General features: G+C 38.2%; 2 protein-coding genes across 3 annotated transcripts in view; one reads left to right on the top strand and one right to left on the bottom strand.

Moving 5' to 3' along the window:
• Positions 1-22,942, top strand: part of SYTL3 (synaptotagmin like 3) — a 34,507-nt gene extending 11,565 nt beyond the window's left edge. The window contains exons 5-16 of one of the 2 annotated variants that reach the window (XM_010305219.2): positions 1,341-1,392; positions 2,746-2,812; positions 3,795-3,867; positions 7,290-7,414; positions 11,053-11,196; positions 13,900-14,078; positions 16,301-16,403; positions 18,504-18,674; positions 18,883-18,982; positions 20,151-20,259; positions 21,144-21,349; positions 22,682-22,942. In XM_010305219.2, coding sequence (XP_010303521.2) covers positions 1,341-1,392; positions 2,746-2,812; positions 3,795-3,867; positions 7,290-7,414; positions 11,053-11,196; positions 13,900-14,078; positions 16,301-16,403; positions 18,504-18,674; positions 18,883-18,982; positions 20,151-20,259; positions 21,144-21,349; positions 22,682-22,812 — 1,460 coding nt within the window. In that variant the 3' untranslated portion in view covers positions 22,813-22,942. Of the gene's footprint in view, positions 1-1,340; positions 1,393-2,745; positions 2,819-3,794; positions 3,868-7,289; positions 7,415-11,052; positions 11,197-13,899; positions 14,079-16,300; positions 16,404-18,503; positions 18,675-18,882; positions 18,983-20,150; positions 20,260-21,143; positions 21,350-22,681 lie in introns of both variants that reach the window. The other variant, XM_075748304.1, reaches the window with a different exon arrangement.
• SERAC1 (serine active site containing 1) overlaps positions 1-23,032 on the bottom strand; it is a 379,919-nt gene that overhangs the window by 287,820 nt on the left and 69,067 nt on the right. The window lies entirely within an intron of this gene.

Below are 23,032 nucleotides of genomic sequence, written 5' to 3'. Positions count from 1 at the left end.
TTGATTAGACCAACTGATATAATTGAAGGGGTTAATCATAACTTGTAGTTATGTCGTCTTCAAGCCTAGGGAGACAGTGCCCTCTTTTGGTTTGAAAATATAACACAAGTGAAGTATTCACTGTAAAATAAGTTTAACTGAAGAATTACATGTTGCAGTGAAGTTTTCTCATGTTGCAGAGTAAAAAAAAAAAAAAAAAGTTATATCAATATGTTTTTTATTCATTTTGTGTAGCTTCTACCTAAAGAATAAAAATCGTATTTTCATAAAAATCATATTTTCATAAAAGTGGTATATTACCTTTACTGACTAATAAATTTTAAAATTTAAGAAATCATTTAATGCTGCAGTAAATTAAGATACTAAATATTGCTTATTAATAACAGAGCATTAAGTCTGGAGTTCTGATTGAAATTTGTAACATCAATAAGTTGATTATTATTTTTACCACCACCAAGGTCTGCTACTTACATATAAGTAATACATTATAATTAATGATATCTTCAGCAAAGCATAGATTACATGCTGCTTTCTGTATTAGGAATGATTAGTGATTAAAGGCACTGCAGATATTGTTAGTTGGGCATTTGTTACATGCATTTAGCCCTTCTTTCTGTTTGCGATTACTCAGGAGCAAACTGCCTTTTTGTAAGTCTTCATTGTTTGTGCCTGATGGAGTGCTTGCTCCTTGGTGTTCTTTACATCATGTGGCTGCTCACCTGAGGAACATGACATGGTTGCTATTTCCCCACAGGGATGGCCTTAGTGAAGGGGTTTGCTCATGTTTGTGAGCTAGTCATGCGTTTTCATGATTGTTCAGGTCTCTAGTAGGAAAATTGAAAAGAATTTTTCATAAGATGCAAGAGATGACCATGCGCTTACTCTTGTATGCGTTTTTCAAGCTTTCCATAGTGTTTGAGTTTTATGGTTGAAGTGTGCTTTAGTGCGGTGGGCCCGTGCACTAACTGCCTCCTGGACCTCAGGCAGCTAAGAGCGCTTGGCAACCTGTAGGAATGGGCCTGTTCACATCCATACATGATTGTCCTTAGCATTTGTGAAGAGCTGGTCTGAATGTGTCACCTGCGAGAGGTGAAGGTGAAGTCATGATAGAGTTTGTGATACAGGAGAAACTTGCATGTTGCTTGGCATGTATGCTGATATGTCACATGAGGGTTGATTTCACTCCTGACTTGCATGTGCAGGAGCTTCTGTAAATACAGGCCAGTTCCTGAAAGGCACTGATTTTGAAAAGTATTATACAGGTGTTAGTAACTGCTGTTGTTACAAAATGACCTTTGGGTGTGTGTTTGTTTGTTTGTTTGTTTTTTCTTCCTTCACAGGCAGACATGAAACAGTTGGTGCAAAGCTCTTGAAATCTTATCAGAAACTGAGGTAAGAGTCATAAAAGGAGAAATGGTCCTAGGATACTGAGAATTTGTGTAGGGGATATATTGTATCTTATAAACCAGTCAGCAGTTTGTATTTTTTATTATTAAAACCAAATTTCAATATACTTTTGGAGTACAAATGAAAAAAGCATAGAAAAATTGCCACTTTTCTCTCTCAGCCATCAATAGAAAGGGTCTCAAGTACAAAAGAGAGTACTATGTTTAGAGTAATAGTTTCTTATTTACTTGAAATGAAGGGACGTGCATTATTTTTGTTATATCTGCTCATATTTTTTGTGTAGGTTTTTACACCATTATCTTTCAAAGTTACACACTGCGTTTAAATGATGAGAGATGAAAATTGTTTTCTAGGTATAACAGCAATAGCATCATTATTTGCTCAATGGGAGACATTGCTGATTTGATAGCTTTAGAATAAATAGTAGACAAGAAGCTCCGCATTCAGTAAGATGCATCCACTTACCAAACTTAAGTAAAAAATCCAGCTGGATTTATTCAGTGAATAAATACTTTGACTTGAGGCCTAAGCATGACCATACTTAAGTTATTACTAGTGATATATAATGAAATAACAGTCTACTCAAACTATATTGTATAAAAGAAACCCTCTTCCTTAAAAAAAAAAAAAAGGTAAAATAAGATACAAAACTGCTGGCCTCAATTTTATGATCATTATCTGGCTAGGCATAGATGCGTAAGACAGAAACTTAGAGTTAGCTAGATATGATTCTAACCAGGGCTGCATAAGGACTTGCTTTTACTTAAATGTGGTAAAAGAGAATCAAAAGGAAGTTCACCAGCTGCCTTTAGGGTCTGTGATTGTGCCATGTTAAGAGTCAGTCAGATAACAGATTTTTTTTCACAGACCGGGCTATTTACAATAGACAAAATGGCCGGAATGCTCTAGAGGGGCTCTGACTGCTCTGGGCCCAGGCAAGGAAGGATCCTTTTAGTATTGTAAATAAAGATGACTGTTTTCTGAAAACATCTCTGAAACAGAGATGGGGTGTGTTACACAGGTATTTGTGTTTTAACAGTTGTGACACACATTGTAATGCTGCCAACCATATAGAAGTCTAGGAAGCTTATCCTAAATTAGATCTTCCTGATTGTTTTAAATTAATAATTCTGCCTAGAGCAGCCCAAGATTGAGAAGATAGGATGGTAGTCCTAATTCTTGCAAAGAGGCAGTAAGCCTGCGCTGCAACTCTTAAAGACACATGATTTCAACCCAGATCTTTAGATTGCAGGAAAGACAGATAATAAAGATACATGCATGAACGTTATTTATTTATCTATTAATTGTTGCACTGTTTATTGTCTCTTAAATTTCTAGTAAAATTTCTGTTGTTCCTCCAACTCCACCTCCTTTCACAGAATCCGCAGCGGGAAGCAACGTGACGGTAAATGTACGTCTCTGCAAAATATACGTATACGTGTACATGTACCTCTTAGGATGTCATTCATATGCAAAGGCCAGCCACAGAAACGCAGTAAACAGCAACTGCTCTCACATCATACTGTAATATAAATGCTGCCTTGTGTTCCTTTGTAATTTTTTTTATGCTGCATTAGTAGCAGGAGAGAAAGGTCAGAGGCTATCATGAGGGATGTTTTCAATTAGTTTTCAGGTTTTGATGGAAGTGATTAATGACTCTACTTGGTACTACAATATTGCACCTGTTTTTTGGTGCCTCACTACAGGAAGGCTGGACTGAGATCTCCTGAGCTACCCTCCAGCCTGAAGGATCCCATGATCCTATGATAGTAGTCATTTATAAAGTGATCATTCCATGTGTTCCTTTCATTACTGAGTGAAAAACAGTGAATTTGATGTTTGCCTTTGCATTACAGTTTCTAGTGGACAGAATAGTAGGACATGGTTCAGAACTCATTGAAATCACACTAAATTGCTATTCAGTTCATTTTGGACTGGGTCCTCAGGCCCTGGTTTTGAAGCCTATTGTAATTCTCTAAACATTTTAATACATGCTTACCTGGAGTTTGATGAAAACTCTTTGATTTGGAGGCATAGGAGCATCTGTAATAGATGGGACTTTCCTATTTGAAGTATTAAAGACATTACAGCAAATCGATGATGTAATTAGTTGTATTTATGAAACTGCTGTGTGATCTTCCTATGAGGAGTTCCACTTACATATCAAAGAGTGTGGAACTGAAAAGATTATTTACCATCTTCATACATTAGTGTGACAGTTTTCAGCCATGTCAACATGTGTCCTCAGATGTATTTGTCTGCAGAAGTAAGCAAAGGGCTGCAGCCTTACCATCTGATTGTTATGTGGTCTGTAGATATATAAGCATGGAAACTTTAAAACAGCAAATATCTTGTGTTTTCTTACTCTTGGCATCTCCCATTTGCAGGAACTCAGTCAATCTAAAAGTTTTAATAAATCTGTGGAAAACTTGTTTTTGTCTCTCACAACACATATAAAAAGTAAGTAGCTTTCACTGCTTTGTCATTCTAGAGTAACATAGTCAAATGTTTCAATTCTTTGGCCAAATTGTTGGCTAAAAAATAGTTATTAAAAAAAGGTTATGGAGTAATGGCTGAAATGACTAATGCCAAGACTGAGCCAACCTGAAAAATAATACAGTAAGTCTAATTCCCCTTCAGTATTCTGCTAGTTGTTTAACAAGCTGATGATACCAACCCAGAATGCATTTCTTGTAAAACTGTGAAAAGACTGTATAAATGTTATTTTTAAGTTTACTGGGTGTTCAGTATATTTAACTCATGTTAGCACAGAGGAATAACCACTATCTACTGTAGTGATCTCCATGTTACCTATCTGACTGAACCCCAACTGACCCTGTCAAAGAATCTATCACATAATGGAAGTAGAGTTTAATATTTTAATTCACTGGCAGTTTTCAAGAGGACTTCCTTCCTCTTTCTCAGTCTGTCTGGTTGTGTGGGTTTTTTTCAGTGCATACTTGTAAGAGCCAGACAGTCCTAACAACTCTTCTTTCATTCTGATGCTTTTGGTTCCTTCCATTCACTTATGTTGCCTGCTGTTCATTAGGGTGCAGACTGTGTGTGCACCTCTAAGGCTAACTACATGGGGGACAGCCAGCCTTTGTGAAGAACAAATTAAAGGCATCAGTGACCAGAGGAAAACAACTTCTGAACCTGTATGAAGATTACAGAGGCTTGCAGATTTGCATATATTTGAATGAATCTTAGTGTTTTCTTACTAGCTTCATCTTGGACAACCGTAAATGTGGGATGAGACCTGGATAAATTTGGCTTTAATGTCTTTCTGCCTTTCTTGACTCTTGTCTTAGCTCTCATTTGGTCTTTCCTCTAACTTCTTCCACCCATCCTAAAGGTCTGCTGTCCTTTAACTAGACAAATTTAATTTTGTGTCTGTGTGAACACATATTAAAGCTATGCAGAGACACAGTGGCTGTCCCTCCTGAACAGAAGTGTAGTGTAGTGTGGTGTAGGATACTTTGTTACTGGAAGAAGATAGCTGAGGCAGCACAGAATTGGATGTAAAGTAATTTATTCTGCTTTCTGTTAGTTTGAAACCTGATCGTATCTCACAGTTAATGGTGAAGACTGTAGCAAGCTAATTTAATAGTTAACTGCTACAAAAAGGAAGGCCCTACTCCCCCCCGCCCATCTTTTCTCTCTCTCTTTCTGTCCTTATGCTGCCATTGCTTAACTTGAAATAGCACCAGTGTTTCTGGACCCCTGTGGAGATTGATTTAGCTAAATAAAAGGGCAGAACATTAACCCGGACAAAACACATAGGTACTCTTCTGCTGGTTTAGTGAGTTAAATAGGCTCAAGGTAGGGTATATATGTTGGAGCCTGCACAACAGAGGGTGCTGGCCCACATGGAGCCAGGGATTGTGGAGGGAAAACCACTGCTTGCAGAGGGGGCTGGCAGCAAGTTGTTAGCTCAGTTCAGCTGTATGTGAAACCCCACTCAGGTGCTATCATCCTCAGTTAAGGTAGAACCTTTTAATTTATAAGAAAATAACAGTGTGTTGCAATCACTGCAGTCATTAATTAAAAAGTATAGGAAGTCTTACAGAGAGAAAGACTTGGGCTTCTTGACTTAAGAAAACAGATCTTTCAGACAATATAGTCTCTTAATGAAACCCGGTGCTGTGTTGATAAATGCTTTCGGTCATGAGTGTCTAAAGTTAGTACATATCTTATCTAGATAAAAATGTCCTGGTTTGCAGAGGTATTTAATACACCCAGCTCTTGTGTATTGCAGTAAATAAACCTGGAGAACCTCGTTATACCTCTGATTGTATCACTGGAGCCAGTGTGTGTGCATGTCTGAGAGCAGTGGGAACAAAGGATTAGTGCATGCAGCACAGTGCCACTGTTGTACAGTCTGCTCTTTATGCTGTTACCTCCTGGTTCAGAGTGGTTTGGCAACAACAGGAGATTATAATCCAGTGGTTACCATTTGGTGAATGTAAAATGAGTTGCTGGTTGTAGTTTTATTTGCAGTGCAAAATGTAAAATAAAATGTAGCTTTATTTGCAGTGCCCTTGGCACTGAAGATAGTGTCTGTCTTCGTGACCATTTGGGTAGAGAAGCCAAAGGAGGAATAGATATGAAAAATGAACAATCTTTTTTTTTTTTTTCTCCTCACAGTAACCTGTTCTGTAACCTGTTCATTTTGGAAGAGTTGTGTTTTTGCTTCTACTGCTGGTCAAGCTACTCAGATTGTATCTACTCCATTAGATCTCTCACTCCAGTCTCTTTTATGATCTCTGGTTTCACTGTGTATTTTAAAAACCTAGTTTCATTTACAATCAGAGATGACTTAATTGAGCCTGCTTGTGACTATGTCATATGATGCCTTAATGGTGTACACAGAGTACAGTAATCATCTGAGGACTAATTGCTGCTAAGAACAAAACTAACCCAAAGTGGCTTTAAAAATCACACTTAAGAGTGCTGTTCGTTTTGAATAGCATCATGACATATTGTCTGCTGTCTGAGGTTCCTCTACAGAGGCTTATGTTGTGAGAGAAACATTTATTTCTTCTATATGAATTAAACATATGATAGCTATTTCGTGTGCCACTTAAGTTATTAATTCTTCATGAGAGATTATCTGGGTTTTACAACAAAGTGTCTGCTGCTAAGCCTGCTAGTTTTCAACTTCAGAAATCACGGATGAGTGCTGCCTTTCCCTTTAAGTGAAGTTCTGACTGTACCCTGAGGAATAAGAAGCAAAAAGTGGTGCACTAAATGTCCAATTGTCATATAGATTTATTTGACAATTAACTAGATGTTATTGAAGTGCTAATTCAATAAGGTACTTAAGTATGGACATAAGCTTATCCATATGAGTAATGTTATTGGAGTCAATGCGGGCTACTCATGTTCTTAAAATTATATGTGGTTTGGGACCAGAGTATGTAATATCTCTCCTTTCATCCATATCTTGGATAAATTTCTAAATATTTTCCAATATGCTGTGCTTTCTAATTTCCATTGTCATGTCGCTTTATGTTGTTATAATGATCTTGCTTTTATCCTGAACCAAACCAAGCTGCTTTACAAATCAAACTATATATAGGGACTGTGCTAAGTCTGCAAAGAAACTGTATTTGACAGCATACAACAATTCCTTGCAGCAGCTATAATGATAGGAAGCAAGGAGTATAATTTCCAGTTGAAACAGCAGGAAAGATTTAGGTAGGCAAAATATAATTATACAAAATGGGACAAGCACTTACCTTCCCATCTGTTTCTTACTCTTAGGAGATCAATACTAAAATTGCAGGGTGAAAGTTTGGATGGTACAGAATTAGCCTATAAATCTACAGGATTGCTTGCAATGTTTGTTATAGTGACTTCTCTCTTTATTTTCACTTCAGAAATCTCTAAGTCCCAGAATGATATGGCTGACAGACGTCTCCTAACCACAGATTATGGGCAGAATGTGGAAAGAAGGAAGCAAAGAAGGAGCCAGTCTGACACTGCCATCAACATTACAAGCAGGGTATCCATATTATTATACACAGTCTCTAACTGTGAGGGCTTTTTCAGGAATGGAATATATTTGTAAGAGTAATGACTTACACAGTGGAATTTTACTTTTATTATACAAGCAGGGCATAGCTGATCACTGACCGTGGCCAGAACTCTGATTCTTCACAAGGTTTTTGACTGAGTCTGCACACTTGATCTCAGCCCAGAGCTGAAATGTTTGACTGAGAATTTACAAAGACCCTCATATAGGGAGGGAGAGGATGGGTCATGTTGCTCTCAGATTCTCACAGACTCTCTTGAGGCTGATTGATGTTTGCTCTGTGTGATTGTTGTGCTGCAGGGAGGTGCTCTGTCTCTTGTCCTAGTGCCCCTCTTGCTGCTGAACAGGGCCAAACTATGACCATCCAAACCCCATCCTGACACTTCCTGAGCACTTCTTAATTTGGCAAGGAGAAAACATTGACTGCTGTTAGTTGTTGGGCAACTTCCCTTTTCCTTTTGCTTTGGTTACAGTTTCTAGCTTTCAGTGGTTTTTTTGAGAAGTTTGAGAAAAATCCAGTCATCTGTTTTTCCACAAATTGTGCAGGGCTGAAGATGATGTCACATAGCTGCTTTAAAGTTACACTGAAGACTTTTTGTACACTTTCAAGTGACTAAACTTTGTCCATGCTCAATTTTCCACATACTGGGTACTTACTGAATTGCCTTGTCCATCTGAATGAGGCAAATGTGGTCTGCTAAGTGCCTGAATTAGATGCTGAGAAAAACTTTTGCTTTGGGCCAGACCTCATGGCAAATATTACTCACAGCTCCCTTGGTGCACACTTTTCACATTCCTCTGAAGTGTTAGGTGTTCATAAATGGAAGAGACAGGATGTCAAACCACATGGACTAGTGGTTTGAATTGCCCCAGTAAGGTTTGTGAACTCTGAGAAATTAGTTTTGGTATTTTTGTATGTGATTATATTATAAACAAAATTGGCAACAATTATTAACTACCCGAGTGCTGCTTTCATTGTGACAAACTGCACTTCAGTGTTACTTTATTCCACTGGCGGAGCACTGCTCTTTTAAGGCATTGAAAAACATCGGAGTTGGAGATAATATTAACTTAAACTAGAAGTTAATTTATGTCCAACCTTTGCATTATAGATTTTGAAAGATAGATTTCAATGTTGTTTGTGCGTCAGAGCACTGTTTCTCTGAGTCAGGCAGCTTTTGTTTCACTCAAACCAGTTAGACTATATTTAAGCTAGAATTTCAGTTTTTCTAGAATTACTGTTGACCTTTTTTTTTTTTCTTGTGAATGTTGTCTTTGCCACTTACGTTTTTTTTAATATTGAAGGAAATTTTACTTGTCTGTCCCTGCACTTATATGATGGCTTTTTGTAGCTTTACTGTGATTTTAAAATTTATTTTTAATCTCTGTCAATGGCACTATTGCATTATTCTTCAATGTATTTTTTTCTTTTCCATCTTTGCTTTCCTTTAATAAGGGTAGCTGTTTACATCCTTACTAGAACTATGATGTAAGTTTAGGGACAGAAGCTGTTTTAAATTACACTTGCAAAACAACTAATTACTCAAATTTATAACAAAATACAATGTAGAAATCTTACTTGTTGTGACTTCCACCCCAGAATGAACTTTCATTTTCGGAGAATGAATCGAAACAGTATTTTTTTTCCCCTAGAAAGTGTGCATTTTTGTCCTAGGAATGACTGGGAAATAATAGCTGTAACTCTGCCATTTTGAATGTGCAGGGTATAAGACTGGGGCACCACTTCAGTCTCAAGAGCACTATCTGTTTCTTACGTAAGTTTTGCAAATTTGTGATATGTTCGGAGCTTGATTCCTTCAGATTAAAGTTGAAAGAGATTATATTTAACTTCAGTAATAGTGAAAAAGAATCCAATGGCAAGAATTACCAGCCAATGTAAAATCTGGATTTAGAAAGTTAATTGAAGAGTGTTTTCTGGGGCCTCTCACCATCAGAATCTCTAAGTTCATGAAAGGAACTGCAATTATACCTGCTTCATTGGGGGAACAAGCAGACATGCGCAAGCTTTGGAAGCTGTTTGTGGTGCGTCGGTAGCTGTGGGTTACCCCTCCTGTGACAGCGGATGCATGCTGCTGCAGACATTAGAGCTGGGCTAGGTGGGAATCTTGCTTATGTGACCTGATGCTAAATTTAGCACTGTTAGCACAAGTTTTACTTTGTCAATCACTTATGTTCTGTTTAACACAACAGAGAATTCTTTCTGATCCAAGTGGAAGCTAAAATTCAGTGTGTAGTAAGTTGTTTTGGTTAGTAAGTGAAATTGGTGATGTTTCAGGTTTCTATAAAGCAGAAGACAATTTCTCTGCTGAGAAATATGATGCTTTGGGTTTGTTTGGGATTTTTTTGAGACTATATTCTGAATGCATTTTCTGTCTGTGTCCTTCTCACAAAGAGAACTTAATGAATTCTTACATCTATTCTTAAGGTAGGGCAGTGATTACGTATAACAATTTCTGTGTGTTATAACTACAGCATACTGGTTTGGATTTTGCACATCCTGTTTTCTAAGAGGTAATCTCAATATATTATCTCTTCTGTTGTCCCCATTCTTTAGGGGTTTCTGCTGATTGTGCAGGAGGGGTTCCCAGGTTTGTTAAATATATATTACTGGTTTCTTTTATGCAAATGAGTCCCAATCCTTTTTGTCGATTCAGTCACACTATAGTCTTTCTAGTTTTTCAGGTAATCCCCGTTATACAATTTTTTTTAAGAAATTATTTTCTTAGATCCTAACCACGTAAAATTTCTTACCTCGCTCTTTTCCTACCCGTTGAACTGTGAACATACTTTTAATAGATTATATTATCCAGTGCCAGTGGTATACCAGAATGAGCTAAAATATATTTTCAGCATATTTCTAGCCATATGTATTAGTCTTTTTGGTACTTCATTCTATTAACTGCTGTTATTGGTAACAGAGGTTGTTGAAGGTAAGTCTCAAGGAGTTTTGCTACTATATATCTTAATTTTCCAAAAATTATCAGGATTTTAAGGGGAAGATTGGAAAGGTGAACGGACTTAGTCAAAGCAAAGTCAAGAATGCCTCAGAAAGAAATTTAAACTTTTTCTATAATCAAAGCTAAATAAGAACTTTTGAGTCTGTTTCTATTTTCAAGTCTCTTTCAACTTACATTCATTCTTGCATAGGTAGACATAGGCATGTGTCATGCATATTACAAAATACTCTTTTTAATTTCCTGCAGGCAAGATAATTTTTCTCCTCCAAAATTACTGTTTTTTTTAAAGGCTAATAAGGCCTTTATTAGTGTATTGCTACTTTTGGTGTGTTATTAGTAGACTGTTGTTAGTAACTGCTGTGGTAGTGATCCTTAGATTAGGTGGTGGTATGTTGATTTTAGGAAGTTATTAATATAATGAATGTACTACTAGCTGGGATGAGAGAGTTGTAAATCAACATTTAAATTAAGTTACTACATTGTGTTTGAAAGTGTGCCACCTGTGTGATGTTGAGCAGAGTGAACTGTAGCTATTTACTGAATTTTCTTCTGCTAGCATTCCTGAAGGAATCAGGGCTTTTATTTATTTATTTATTTTAATTTAAGAAAGACTTGCTGATTTTCTTACAGATGAAAAGTACACCCAGTCTTCAGCAGCTCATCAGTGGGGCCCCAAATGACAGTGAAATTCTGACCAAAAGGAATTGCAGTGAGGAAGAAGATATAACAACCAGTCCCACAAGTGATGCAGTTTTCTGTGATGGCAGAAAATATGTAAGTTAAAGGGTAAAGCACAACAGAACAGGTGCCTAATGGCGACAGATAAAAAAGCTAAGATCTTGTGCAAAATGTTGGTGTATTTGGGGTTACGTTACAAAATGAAGGAAGAATTTTACTTGAGTTTGTGTCTCTTGAGACTGACTGCCTTTGGCACAGTCCTCATAGTAACATTGTGAGCTTTTTGCAGCATAAGCCAAATCAAACCTATAGATAGATATATCCATTAATAATGAATAATTGATAGATCAGCTTCTTCTGAATTTTGCAAATGCAACTAACGTTCTTCCCATTTTATATTAAGGTTGGGATCATGGTTCTTTCAAACCTAGTAGCTAGCTTTTTCTCGTAAAACTTCATTTAACAAAAGGGTTTTGTTATTCTGCAAGAACTGCGGTAACGGAAATGTCAGTGGAAATTCAAATGTCAGAATGTCAGTGAACGAAGAGGAAGCTGGCGGTGATGGAAACCAGGGGAGCAGTTCATAGGCTTAGGGGATGGCATTGAATCATCCTCTGATGGATGGCATTTTGAATACTGTAAATGAGAGAGGAGGAAGCCAGTTGTGAATGAATTTAGCACATGCTTTAAAGCCTCTATAATTAACTGTGGAAGCTAATTTCTATGTATTAGTGATGAGGTTAAGCAGGGTGAAGTATCCAAAGAATCCATGACTGATGGTGTAAAGAAGGGAACTCAAATGACTTTTAGGGGATCAAAATTCAACCAGCCTGCTCACTTTGCAGAGGAGTATAAACACACATAAGGACCTTGGCGCGCTCTCATAGTTCACTGCATTGTGGAGTCTAAGGTGTTAAACTGACAAATGGATAACAGTTTTGGATGATATTTGTGATTCTAATGACAACCATTTGAACTGGGCTATAGACAGCCCAGGCTTAAAACTGAAATATTTTCTACTGTCTTATAAAGGGGAAAGTCAAGTTCCATTAAACTTCCCCTTATAGGTAAGTGTTGGATGTTGATGACTGCTCCATGAAAATGTGTCTTCCAAAATATCAGATGGCATTGCTTCCAGTCATGCCAGCAGGAGTGCAATACATGAAGTCATTGCTAAATCCCTTTTTACTGAACCAAAAAGAGTGATTTCTCCATTGAATGTATATGACTCCTAATCAAGTGGGAGACATATGTAGTGATATTCAGTCCAAGCATCATTAATCAGAACACCTATTCAGCCTTTCTAAATAAATAAGAGGTTCTGTGGAATAAATATTAGGGGCTTTTGCATAACTTTTTTTAGGACATATGATCTAAGAAAAAAATCTGTTTGCATTCCTTTGTCATGAAGGATTTTGATGGAAAATAAGCATTTTCTGGTCAGATGAATAAAAATATGTCAATGAGTGAAAGAGCAGAGCTGAACAAAGCTGCATGGGAGATTGATTACACTGATACACATCTTATGGAGGGAGCAAGAATACCTGATGCAACAAGCATCAGGTAAAACCAGTCTTAACACTTCTTGTGACCTTCCTCCGTAAGCACTCTGACACTTCCTTTGTCAGGTTTGTATGTTACTTAGAGCTTACAAGGCAGAGTAGATAGCTTCTTTAATCTAATTAAGCTGTTGGTGTGAATTTTAAAATGAATATTTGGCAAGCTGCACAAACAAAGAAGAGCATCTGCATGGAAGAGATACAGGATCTTGTAAACACTACTCTGCGCTCTCAGCTGCTGGGTTGTGCAATGCAGAACTCCTTGGTTAACCAGTCCTATGTGGTGGTTATTTTCAGAGGGAGGCGTGATCTAACACAGATATCCTAGCAATCTAGGGCAATGTTGCTGTGAGATTAATCACAACAATTGTGTCTTCGTGGCATATGTTATGTAAAAAGTTTCTAGGACTCACCTTAAAGAATATCATTATAAATGAATGGAGACCAAACTATTTTGATTGAATTGATAATTTGTTACAGTAAAGGCTAGTTAGCACCATAAATTACATGTCTCTGCTGGGCCACGGAAAGGATTATAGTTTCCTCCTTCATTGCAGTTTCATGGCCTCTGTAAATGCTAGACACAAATGCTGTTTATATATGTGGATGGACAGCATCCAAACCTTTGCCCCATAGGCAAGCGAGGAAACACCTTCTTTATGCGCCAACATACGACAACTGGATGTCTTTGTATTTTAATCTTTCCTGAATGGTCTGCTGCAGCATGGAGTATGTAATTTTTATATGGAATTGGAGCATCTTGTAGACTATTTACTGGATGTGCAAGGCCACTTTTGTTTTCTTTAATACATGATAGAACGTAACATCTCAGCAGTGTATTCTACTATGAACTGTGTATTAAAAGCAGTCTAGTTCAATGTTTTGTATGTTCTTAGATTTCAGAGATTTTTCACTCCCTTTCAGACACTTATCCTATTTTTCTCACATAGCAGTTTTATTTGGGGGCAATTTCTAGATCTAGAAGTTACCTAATAAAGCATTTTCTTAGCCTAGGGAGCTTACTGAAGAGAAAAAGGCAAAGCAGCAGAGTTCCAATTGCGGTCATAATTTCCAGGGCTGTTATGGAAGCAACAGAATGTTTTGTACAGGTTACCTTAAATCTTTGTGATTTGCAGTAGCTCTACAGTCATGTCTGTAAAGATATTGACCTTTGAGAGAAATAAATGTTTTATCCTGTTTAATCTGAACCTGCTTTTCCCAAACATTTGTCTTTTCTTAGGGGAGTTTGTTTAGTCTTAACAGCACTTGCACCGAGTCTGGCAATTTTGGCAAGGCTAACGTCACAGGAGAAATAGAGTTTGCCATAAGATACATCTTCAAAGCTTGTATCTTAGAAATTTGCATCAAGGGATGCAGGAATCTGGCTTACGGAGAAGAGAAGAAGAAGAAGTGCAACCCGTAAGTATTTTGTGGAGAAGAAGAAAAAAATAAGGAAAATATTCTGGTTTTTAAATACTCATGTATGTTGTGGTTGAAATTGATTGATATATGATGGTATGCCATATTAGCACTTTCAAAACATCCAACATATATACCAGCCCTTTTTACATGTGCGCACTGTAAGACATGCAGGTTTCATACCAGTGCTTATTCCATTCTGACCATTTTCTGTTAGTAATTGTCTCTTTCCCTGCCTGTGAGCAGGTTGGGTATCTATGTTGCTGATGAGAATATGTTGATCTCGAGAATAGCTGTTCGGATTTTAGTTCTTAGTTGTGCCCACAAAATTAATACAAAGTGGCTAAAACATGAGATGTCATGTTCCTAATTCATCTTCTGACTCACGGTGGGTCACTGGGTGATTGCAATGCTATTTCTGAGCTTCCATCTTCCGACATAAGAATAGAAATTCCAGATACTGCAACACATTTTTTAGAATCTAAAGCTGTTTAATAATTATTGTATTATTGTAAGAGAAAGAAATACCTACTTCTGTGGATAAAATATGCCATAGAAATTTTTGGTTGGATAGTTAAGCCTTGGTGATATGTCCGTTTATTACTAAATGATCCTTTCTGACAGTGCAGCAACCATTCATAGAAAATCACCAGGTAGAATACCTAACTACCTGTTCTTGCCCCTGCTGTCACACTGTGTTTGAGCACTTGGAGTGACCACATTAGAATTGTGGAGTTGCAGTCACCTTCACTCAGAAGGACCACGGGTTTTGTGCATCTTGCAGAGGACATTCATAAAGACCAGCTTGGTGATGAAAGGAGCCTTGCTGGAACAGCAGCTTATGAAGCAGGGCAGTGCTTGGGAGCAATTCATAAGTGGGTCAAGGTTCTTTAAGTCCCCTGGTAATTAATTCAGGCAAACAGTTGCAGGAAGCCTGAAAGACAATGTGGGAAGTGCTGTGCAGTGAACGCTATGTTCTCTCTTGGTATATACTTATATATTTCTGTTGGTTTCCAAGCCAACAGAAACAGTACAAGCAGTGTATTCACTTAACACACTTGCTGAAAAGCAGACTTTTAACTGATGTTTTAAACCTGTTGAATTATTTAGCTTGTTGACTGGTTTGAAGTCTGACTGGCTACTTTTTAATTAAATTGATCTGGGGTGATAGAGCAGGAGGCTAAAACTTGTAGTACCTGAATATTTTAAACAGCAGTTTTACATACAGATAAGTTTGGAAGGAATAGGGAAGATGTGTAAGTTCTGCACTGATGGTATGAGATAGCTGATTTTATTTACTGGTAAGTTAATCAAGACGCTGTTTTTAAATTGGTTTAAATCATAATGTATGAAAAATATACAAGTACAGGTTTAAAATATTTAGTATTATGTTAACAATAACTCCTTTCCATGCCAATCTATGAGCAAGCACACTCTATTCCTAAGACTCTTTAGTTTTGAAGCCATAACAAAAAACCAGCCCACTGAACTCATATTAAGGGGGTATTTAAGTATTAAAGTTCATGTGACCTACAGATGAGAAACTTTGGGCAGGAATCATTAGTGCTTGATATTGCAACTCAGCTTCCAGAAATTTTTTTTACTGGTTTTCCTTGCATCAATATTAAGGCAATTTTGAGCACTTCAGACAATCTCCCACTTTCACTCTAATGGCTACTATAACAATTAGCATTTGTAAAAGTGATGAATTATGATGTATTATTTGTATGATTATACCTTTTTTTTTGCTACATGGTACTTTGTGTTGTAAAGATGAGGTATTTTCTTCACGAATAAGCAGCAATGATCCTAAAATCGTTTGAGTTGATTTTTTTTTTTTTCTTTGAGCATATAATATGCTGTCTTTCATCATACAACTGTCACTACAACTGACAAGGTGACTTCCTTGGTGGCTATTTTATCAGAGACCAAGAGTATGAAAACAAATGATTCCTATTCAGATCCTAATCTTTTCCCAATTAGAATAAAATTGAAACACATTAGCTCAATGATATACAGGGGTCCTTATAGTCTGTCTGCTTTTGTTTAGAAAAGATATAAACCACAACTTGCCATTTTATTGCTTGGAAAATTACAAAGTCAATAAAATTGTTTAAGAATTAAGAAAAAAACCTCCTCTCATCTAATAATTTTTCATCTTAGTTGTATTGGTTCCCCCCCACCCCGGTCACTTTTCATATATCCTTCTCTCTATCTACAAGGTATGTTAAGGTTTATTTACTTCCTGATAAATCTCCTCGGAGTAAGCGGAAGACAGTTGTCAAAAAGAGCACAGTGGATCCAGAATTCGATGAGACTTTGAAGGTACCGTTTACAATTGTGTGCTGCTAAGTGCGCTTTTCCATGGTAATGTCTCCTTTTGTAATATACAATCAATCCTGCAAGTTCAGAATCATCCTAACGGGGCAAATCTAGGAGTCACTGACAAGAATAATTTAAAAAATTATGTTTTTCAGTCCAAATAAGAGGAAATGCTTTTGGAGTTACAATAGTCAATGGCAAACCGTTAGAAGAGTCTGCCTTTGGCCGTGGAAACACTTTTAGTGAATTCCAGTGTTGTTCTGAGTTACCTTGTGGCAAAAGCAAAGTGTCTTCCATAGATACTTTTTTTTTTTTTGTACATTCAGGAGCTGGGTGTAGTGCAGAGCAGTTAGTATTTTACACAAGTATTCATTTTAACTGATACCCCTTTTGTCAGTGCCACTGGGAGTGTGTCTCTGCAGTTAACTGAATGCTAACTGAATTCCACCACCTCCAAAACATTGTCTGCTTTCTCTTCTCTGTGCAACTAATGCCAGGCCATCTTTTTGTAGTGTCTGATTTTAAACACTAATAATCCCACCAGAGAACAGTAGTTAATGATTTTAATTCCTTAATGCCTTGCAATATTACTTCTTGCATCCTTGTAAGAACTGTGTGTAGAAAATAGGAGCCATTATTCTCACTTCAGAGACACTTAATGAAACGTGAAGCTGAAGCCGCGTACTGCCAGCTGGGAGAGGCCGGGTCAGTTTGGTTGTTCCCAGCTCCAGTTTTGTACTGAGGTCACTACAAACCCATTTTTTGTGTGCATCAGTGAGCTGCATTAGCACATAAGATGATCAGTTCTTCTGTAACATGTTATCTTGGAAGACATATGAAACAAAGTTAATGGAGGGACAAACTTTTTTTATTGTTCTTTAAACTACACAAAAGTTTCAGTGTTACCCTCATCTCTTGGTGTGTATGAACATCAAGAATTTGTAGTGAGTGAAACAGGCAAAATGTTTGAAAAGACATTTGTTAAAATCCAATAGCCACAAAAAGAGAATTATGTAATGTGTGTAATTCTCGTATAGCCCAAATTCTGCATATAGGGTTTAAGTTGGGAGAAAAAGAGCCTGAAGTTGGAATAATTGGACCTAATTGTATAGTCCCTTTTCAATGCAGAGTCATGCAGAACTGATAAAAGGAGAGTGAGAGCCATGCCTGAGCTGGCTGCATGAACACTAAAGATATTTTAGTTAGAAATCTTTTAAATTAGTTTAATTATGAGTTTGTCCAGGGCAGCAGAAATGGTCAAAAGAGCATAGTGCTAGTGCAGGTAAACTACATCATGACATTGAGATCCAACTCAGTGGGATTCAGCTGCAAATTAAGGCACCTGCATTTAGGCAGCTGCATGTGTGAGAGGTGTGTCAATGCTCTTGAGAATCACTGGAGCCCAGGGTGATTAGCCCCAGAGCCTACACCCAGCTTGTGATTCAGCAGCCTAAATGTGTATATCGATGTCCTCATCCATGCCATTGCCTCCAGCTTTCGGTTCAACTGGGTGCAGGTCACCTGTAGGCTGGGTATCATGTTTGCCAGTCTTGTGGGTATATTAGATACCCAACAATGTCTCGAAGGGCTCTAACTATGGTTTGGGAGTGGACCAGGGCTTTAATTAGTTGTCTGCTGAATTACTTCCTTGCCCCTACTGACTGCCTTGAGTAGATATCCACTGACCAGAATGGAAGTTTTAGCACCTTCATTAGGTGTCTTATCTTGAACTGGCCTCCAGAGCAGCCAAATTCTGCTGGGACTCTAAACCAGAAATATATATAAACACCCCCCCCCCCCAAACCAAAAAGAAAACCACAGCAAAAATGGTGAAGAATTATTTAAAGTTCTGAATTAATAATAAAAATCTTTAGCAAGGCAGGTCAAGGTATTCCTGGAATGTTGTTTCATATTTGGATGAGCATTATTTAGCGTGTAAGTAGGGGGTAATATGCAGATTGCAAAGCACGTTGAGACACCATGGTTCTGTCTGCATCCAGATGCCTTCAGCCATGCTGTGGCTGGGCTTCCTTTGAGCAGGTTATGAGCATGGGCCTGCATTCATCCTGTGTATCACTTTGTAAATGCTGTTTATCTTTCTAGTACAAGATTGAATACTCCCAGCTGGGAAGTCGGCAGCTTCAGATCTCTGTGTGGCATGCAGGAGCACTCAAATACAGGGTGTTTTTAGGGGAAGTGGTGATTCCACTGGCAGCATGGAATTTTGAAGAGAACTCGATGAAGTTGTTCAACTGGTACCAGCTCAAACCCAAGGTGATTCTTAGTTTTTGTGCTTAGTTGTATCTTAAGAGCAAGGTGTAGGGAAAGCTATGGAAAAGATCACCCTTCTGAGATCATTGAGGGAAAAGTGCTGTCAATCCAGCCCATTAGTAAGACGCATTGCAAACATAAATAAGCTGTGAGAAAGATGTGGAATAGAATGATTGCAGTAATGCAGATTTCTCTGTGTCCCTTTCTTCAGCTTGAAAAGCCTGAAGATGATCTTACCCAGTACAGTGGCGAACTCCTTGTGTCTGCAAGACTGTCAGTACCAGCCCAGTATAAAAATTTCCAGTTTGAAGGTATAAAATGTTTCAGCATACCTGAATCCCTTGGCTAGAAAAGAATTGAGATTAATGAAGGACTGACAATGTGTCCATATAATATTCCTGTATGGGGTTTGTAGCAGCTATTGCAAATGGCAGTTTATGGTGTATTATATTTTACATTAACTAAAATCCAAACATTTGCCAACTTCATCTTTTTGTTCTTTTTAATGCCAGCAAAGGCTGTATATTATAATGGCAGCAGTACAATACATCCACCTGTTTGGCAAGCTTGTTTCTGTTGTGGTGTTGCAAGTAGACCTTATTCTGCAGGTGATGCAGCAATTTTACTGCCTGAGGTAGAGCCTCCCAATTTAGGGAAAAGGTGGAAGGGAGATGGCTACGAGGGTACCTGACCAGCACCCTTGGCCTCCTCTCCATTTTAGAGAGATTGTTGTTTCACTTGGAAGATGTTAGGTTCAAAATGTAAAGTCAGGATTTAGTTTTTGGTAATGAAGGACTTGTAAGGTACATTAAGTATTGCTGTAGTGTGTCAGAGCAAGCACCTGCTGGAGGGGTAAACACTTTGGGGAGGAGGGATAGGACAATCTCATTTTCCTTACCTCTCTAGGTCATGGTGAGGTATATAGAGGTTCAGAGCTCTAGTAATGCTCTCTGTGTTCAGGACCATAGCAACAGGTAGATGTCAATAGGAAGATCTAATTAGCTGTTAGGTTAATTTTTCTTCCCTTTTCTTTTCAAAAGGACCCTAAAGTTACCAACTTACTTTCTTCCATTTTTCCTCCCTATGCATGCCTGTGTATTGGGTCTCTGCTGTATAACTAGAGCTGTAACAGAGGACTGGTATCAATCACACTGTGAGTTTGGCTGTTTCTCCTACTTCTGGCTTTGTTTCAGAGGAACGCTTCTGTGGGTCCTGCCCTGTGTTTACTTTTCACAAATACAACAGAAAGCTCCATGTTTGGAACAGGAATCACAAAGCAACCTGCTACTCATTGCTTGCTTTTTTTGTGTGTGTGAATCACACACTGTACAAGCAGGTTACAAATCTTTCAAATGATCCTAATGCAGCACTATGAGACCTTATCTCAGTAGTACCACCTAGACATTTTCCTACTTGCTTATAGCAGCATCTTAAGCTGAGCTAACTGGTTATTTCATGTGATAAATACTTCTGTTTCAGGAAAAAAAGACCAAGGAGTTCCCAACTGCCAGCTTCAGGTTATGATATTTGGGGCCAAGAACTTGCCTATGCTGAGATCTGTTGGAATGCTGAACTCATTTGTTAAAGGGTATGTATGAGACCTAATACTTCAAATAGAAAATGTCAGACACATTCTGTGCAAATGTGTGTATTAACATGTTTTCGTCAAGAGACTGGCATGTGAAAGTGGCATTGTCCACACTCTTAGTCAGACTTCCTTGTAATGGTGACATTTGGGTGTCTGCACAACAGTGGCACTCAGCAGGGTGGTGACGAGTTCTACTTGCTCTTTCAGTCCTGAATGGAACTTCAGAATTTATTGATGTCGTTAAAATATGGAGTTCACTAGTTTAAAAGTATCTGCTTTTAGATATTAGGGGACAAAAAAAAAAAGTGCAAATCAAGAGGGTATTTTCATTCCTGTTTTCATCTGTGGCTTTGCAGAATTAAATATAGCTTTGGCTACATTGAACAGGAAACTTTTAGCCTCTTCATTCTAGACATTTTTAAAAGAGGAGGGACTGAATTTTTCTTCAAAGCACTGAGCAGCTTGTATGTGAGATCAAGTTACTTTCTTACTGTCAGGCATCAGATGCATTGGAAGTATGATACTGGGGTACATCTCGTAAAGCCATTTCATCTGCTATAATAGCACCTATCTTCAGTGAAGTGGGCAAGCATTTTATCTACTGAAAGGCAAGTTTCAACTCAACGGGGAGTACAGACTCCTTCAGCAGGAGACAGCAAAGGAAAAGCAGACCACAAGAGCCTACTTGCACCCACACTGAAGGCAGACAGGAAAAGGAGCAAGTCCCAAAATAAACACACTAAGCACCATGTTCTACTTTGCACTTGAGCTGAACATTTTCACTGTTCAAGGCAAACCAAAGGGCCCTAGTTGATTATTGCAAATGTTCTGTTTTCTGGTTGAGAAATCAGTAACCTTGCTAAACTCTCATTGTTTTTGGGAAGTTGCCTTATCCTTCCAGACCAAGCGGAGGTAAAGCGAAAGTCTCCTGTCCTGAAGAAAGAAGCCTGTCCCCAGTGGAAACACTTGTTTGTCTTTGATGGTGTTACCCCAGCTCAGCTAGAGCAATCATGTCTACACTTGACTGTCTGGGACCAGTCAACTTTCAGCTCAAGCGATCAGTTCCTAGGAGGAGCCAAGCTTGGTGCAAGTAAGTTCTTTCTCACTAAAAATTGAAGGTAATTTGGGGGAAAGTTCACTTTTAGTTTACATTCTAAATAATAATATTTACACTGTGCTATTTATTACCTGCTGTCATGTGCCTACACATACAGCCTCAGCCCCTGTCCTAAGCAACTTGAGCTGTGATCCTGCAAGAAATGATGCATGTGCTTTATTTAGTTCAGGTCTGTGCAGAAGCTCAAGGTTGTCAGAGGAAATTCTCAGGAAAGCCATTTGTTAGTGTGGTAGCTTTTAGGGTCAGAGCCTGGCCATGCAGAAGACAGGCACAGAAAAGTTGGGTAGAGTTAACTCAGCTAGAGCTCTGTATTTTTTTTTTTTTTTAAGACTTGTTCCTTGAGTTGTTTTCTATGAATTAGCTAATTTCAAATACTATCATCTCATCAAAAGGAAGCACAGGAACTAAAGATCTAGTAGAGTCCAACCTTACTTATAATTGTGCTTATTATTTTACATCCACAAATCAAGCCAATCAATGGGAGATACAGAAAGTGAAATGTGCTCAGAAGGGGCTATTGCATGTCTGAGTTTTGGGCTCTCTTCTAACAGGAGTGAGCTCTGTTTCTCAAGGCTGAGAAATTTCTGAGAAACCCTCTGCTCACTGAATAGGCCCTGTTTAACTGGTCATTGGGCAGGGAAGCATTGTCACTTGAAGACTGCCCAATGGAGTCTCTCACTCCTGTCTTCCCAGAGAGCAAGTGCTTTCATTTCAGTATTTGAGGTGAAAGGCTCAAAAAGACTGAGGCTCAGTCACTTTGTTATGGTATCAACATGCACTTTAGAGGTGTATTATCCCTAGTAATAACTCATTGCTGTGCAGGCTTCCTCCTGAAACTTCTTTTAATTGTCCTACCCAGCACCTTTCTTTCTGTAGAGCAGAAACTACCTGCTGCTGAGTGTAGAAGACTGTCCAAGCCCTAAGCCTAGTCTGGCCTGGACTAGATGATCTGCAGAGGTTCCTTCCAACCCCTACCATTCTGTAATGTGTTAAAGTCACTGGAAGTGAACTGAAGCAGGTGGCTTTGTGCCATTCCACTCTTTTTAGGATGCACACTTTCTCCTCTATGTCATACAACCAAAAAATTGTTCTCGGCTGCAAGCTGAGGGGGAACAATCCTAGTTTAACAGGATCTAAATAATGCTTCAGAAGTGTAACTACAATTTGTTGCAATTAATGCCTTAGGTGCTATAAAGCAGCTGAAACTGCTATAGAAGTGGGAGAAGCAGGTTGGTTGTTACCTAGTCAGTTGAGTAAGGCTGAGTGAAAAACAATTCTGTGACCTTTCCTTTTGCTTTCTTGCAGAGAAATCACTTGACTGTACAGATCTTCTTTCTCAGTCAGTGCTCCAATGGCAGGAAGTGCTCCACAGCCCAAACATGTGGGTGGACTTTACACTTGTATTGCATTCAAATAAGGAAAACTTTAAATCATGAGATTACTGCACAACAATTTTTCCTCCCTCATATGTGATGTTTTAAATTCAAGTGGCACATACCTTTCAGGTCTGAGGAAAGGTATGCTATTACAGTACCTACTCCAGCTTTTGGGGAATAAAGTTATGCATTTGAAAGTATGTGATGTTCTGAAGGTTTTATTTCTCCAGAAGTTAAGGCTTTGTTATCTGTGTCTCCAGTGAGTTTAAAGTTAGTATGG

This window comes from Balearica regulorum, chromosome 3 (genome assembly GCF_011004875.1).
Source record: "Balearica regulorum gibbericeps isolate bBalReg1 chromosome 3, bBalReg1.pri, whole genome shotgun sequence".
NCBI classification, from domain to species: domain Eukaryota; kingdom Metazoa; phylum Chordata; class Aves; order Gruiformes; family Gruidae; genus Balearica; species Balearica regulorum.
This window is presented reverse-complemented; position numbering and strand designations above follow the sequence as displayed.